This window comes from Marmota marmota, unplaced genomic scaffold (genome assembly GCF_001458135.2).
Source record: "Marmota marmota marmota unplaced genomic scaffold, marMar, whole genome shotgun sequence".
Taxonomy (NCBI): Eukaryota; Metazoa; Chordata; class Mammalia; order Rodentia; family Sciuridae; genus Marmota; species Marmota marmota.
Window position 1 is genome coordinate 1 of NW_026003300.1, and position 2,187 is coordinate 2,187.

Consider the following 2,187-nt stretch of genomic DNA (forward strand, 5'->3'; position numbering starts at 1 on the left):
CAGAACAGACGAGGCAGTAAGAAAAGAAAGTTTTATTTCCAGTCGGAGAACGTATACAAACAGTGTCAGGTTTAAAAAAGCAGAAGAGCAACAACAGGTCAGCCGAAGAGGAGGTGAGAGGCAGGCTTCCAGGCAAGCTGCCCGAGGGTCCAGCCCGCTGCGGACGTGCAGGACACAGCCTCCAGGGTGTCCAGGACAGCAGGCACAGGCAGCCTGGCGTGGAAAGCGGAGCCGGGACGAGGAGCCACAGCACTGAGCCCAGACGGCCTGGGGCACCGCCACCCAGCCCTGACCACCAGCTTCCTGGTCCCAGCAAGAGGGCACAGGGGGCTTTTGTCCACGTTCTGAATTTATTTTAAATGTATATTTGTTGAATTATCCACTCGTTTGCTTACTTGTTTTGCGGTGCCCAGGGCCCTGCAGGTCGGGCAGGTGCTCTACCACTGAGCCACACCCCACTTCCCCTGGGGACTTTCAAAGGGACCCTCTGGAAGGCTGACCTCAAGAGCCTGCGCTGCCTGGAGGACTCAGGGCTCCACTAGCCTCTGCCCTGCAGCCTTTGCCCAGAGCCCGGCCAGGGCTCAGGAGAGCCTGGCCCCAGGGAGCAGAGGGGGCGGCCACAGACTCACACCCCAGAAGCCAAGGAGCCTCCTGAGCGTCAGTTTCCTCCCCGGGGCGGGACGTCATGCCCACCTGTGGGTGCTGCCAGGTAAATATGAGAAGTGACCACACACCAACGGTGCCCAGAGAAGTTCCCCTGCAGAGACGGCTCCCGGGACTGGTGTCCCCAATGCTGGGGGGCGATTTACAAGCAGGGTCTGTGCACTGCAGAGATGACCCGGAGTGGGAGGGAGCAGTGGTCATCCATGAGTGAGCAGGGGGCCGGATGAGGTCAGTCCTCAGCAGCAGCCCTGGCCACTGGGCGCCAGCACCACCTAAAGCCCCAGTGCCCGATCCTCACTGGAAGCTGGGCCTGGGGGCTCTGCCGACCCCGCCCCACCCCGCCAGAGCCTCGCTTTCTAGAACACACGGTCCAAGTTGGACCCTCCACGGGCAGCCAAAGCCCCTCCTGGGGGAGGACAGCAGGGACGCTGCCCACCCCACCCTCTCCACAGGTCCAGGGGCTTCTCAAAACGCGTCAGAGCGCTGCCTCTGCAGAGAGGCCCCCTCCGCCTCCTCCTGACCAGGGGCTAAGTCCAGCCCCTCACAGCCGCGGGCCGCCCTGCGGTCAGGGAGGGGGGTTTACCTTGAGTCCTCCACAGACTGGACATGCCGAAAAGAAAGCTGGAGGTGGCCCGGGGTGGGGCCCGCCTGCTTCCCAGGGCTCGCCGGGGGCTGGGCTGGGCAGTGTGGCCTCACTGCCTGGGGCCTCTGTCGCCTGTCCCCGCCGTCTTGTGCCCAGCCAGCCGGAAGGACACCCGGCCAACGCCTGACTGCCCAAGTCCGTGGTCGCGCCATGGTCGGGGCCACCCTGGGAGGCTGCGCTCGGGTCCCGGGGGGCCTGGCGCAGACTGCGGGGCGTGTCATAGTGGTGCCGCAGAGAGGTGGGCACCTGGTACTCCGCCACCCCGGGGTGGGCAGGCACACAGGCTGGGCTCAGGAGCCCCTGCGGCTGGCGGCAGGCTGAGCAGCGAGCCGCACTCTTCGCCGCCCGCCCGCCACACGTCCAGGCTGCTGTCAGCGTAGGACGAGAAGCTGCCCGAGTAGGAGGAGTGGCTGCCCGTGGCGATGCCGCTGTCCGAGGAGCTCTGGCGGCCGACCTCCTGCAGCTGCCGCGGCCGCAACGGTTTCGGGGGCAGCCTTGAGGCACCCAGCGTGGCCTCCCCAGGGGCCTGGGCAGCCGCCAGCCCCAGCCCCTCCTGTGACGAGCCTGGCAAGGACGAGGACTGCTCCGGCCACGGGGTGAGCCTGCTGCTGGAGCTGGTGTCAGAGTGGCTGGCCTCGGAGGAGGAGCTGGACAGGCTGCGGTCGTCCCCTAAGACAGAGCAGGGCTCTGAGGTGCTGAAGGGCACTGGACAGTAGAAAGCAGCACCCAGCCTCCCTCCCCACACCCTCCCTAGAGCCCATGCCTCTGCCTGCCCCTGCTGGACCAGAAGTCCCCTGAGGACAAGGACGTCCCTGGGACTCCCGCCCTGCTGCCCTCCTGCATGGCCAGGCCCCTGCCTCCCCTAGTCTGTGCCCCTGGGC

The 2,187-nt window shown here is 66.3% G+C and overlaps 1 protein-coding gene across 1 annotated transcript; it reads right to left on the minus strand.

Annotated features, from left to right (window-relative positions):
• Window positions 1-17: 17 nt before the first annotated feature.
• On the minus strand, window positions 18-2,165 carry LOC107135223 (protein Dok-7-like; the record flags this gene model as incomplete). The annotated part of the gene is given in 3 exon segments (XM_048797501.1): window positions 18-935; window positions 1,247-1,576; window positions 1,578-2,165. Coding segments are annotated over 3 exon segments (954 nt in total), but the record flags the coding sequence as incomplete, so codon positions are not given.
• Between the last annotated feature and the right edge of the window lie 22 nt (window positions 2,166-2,187).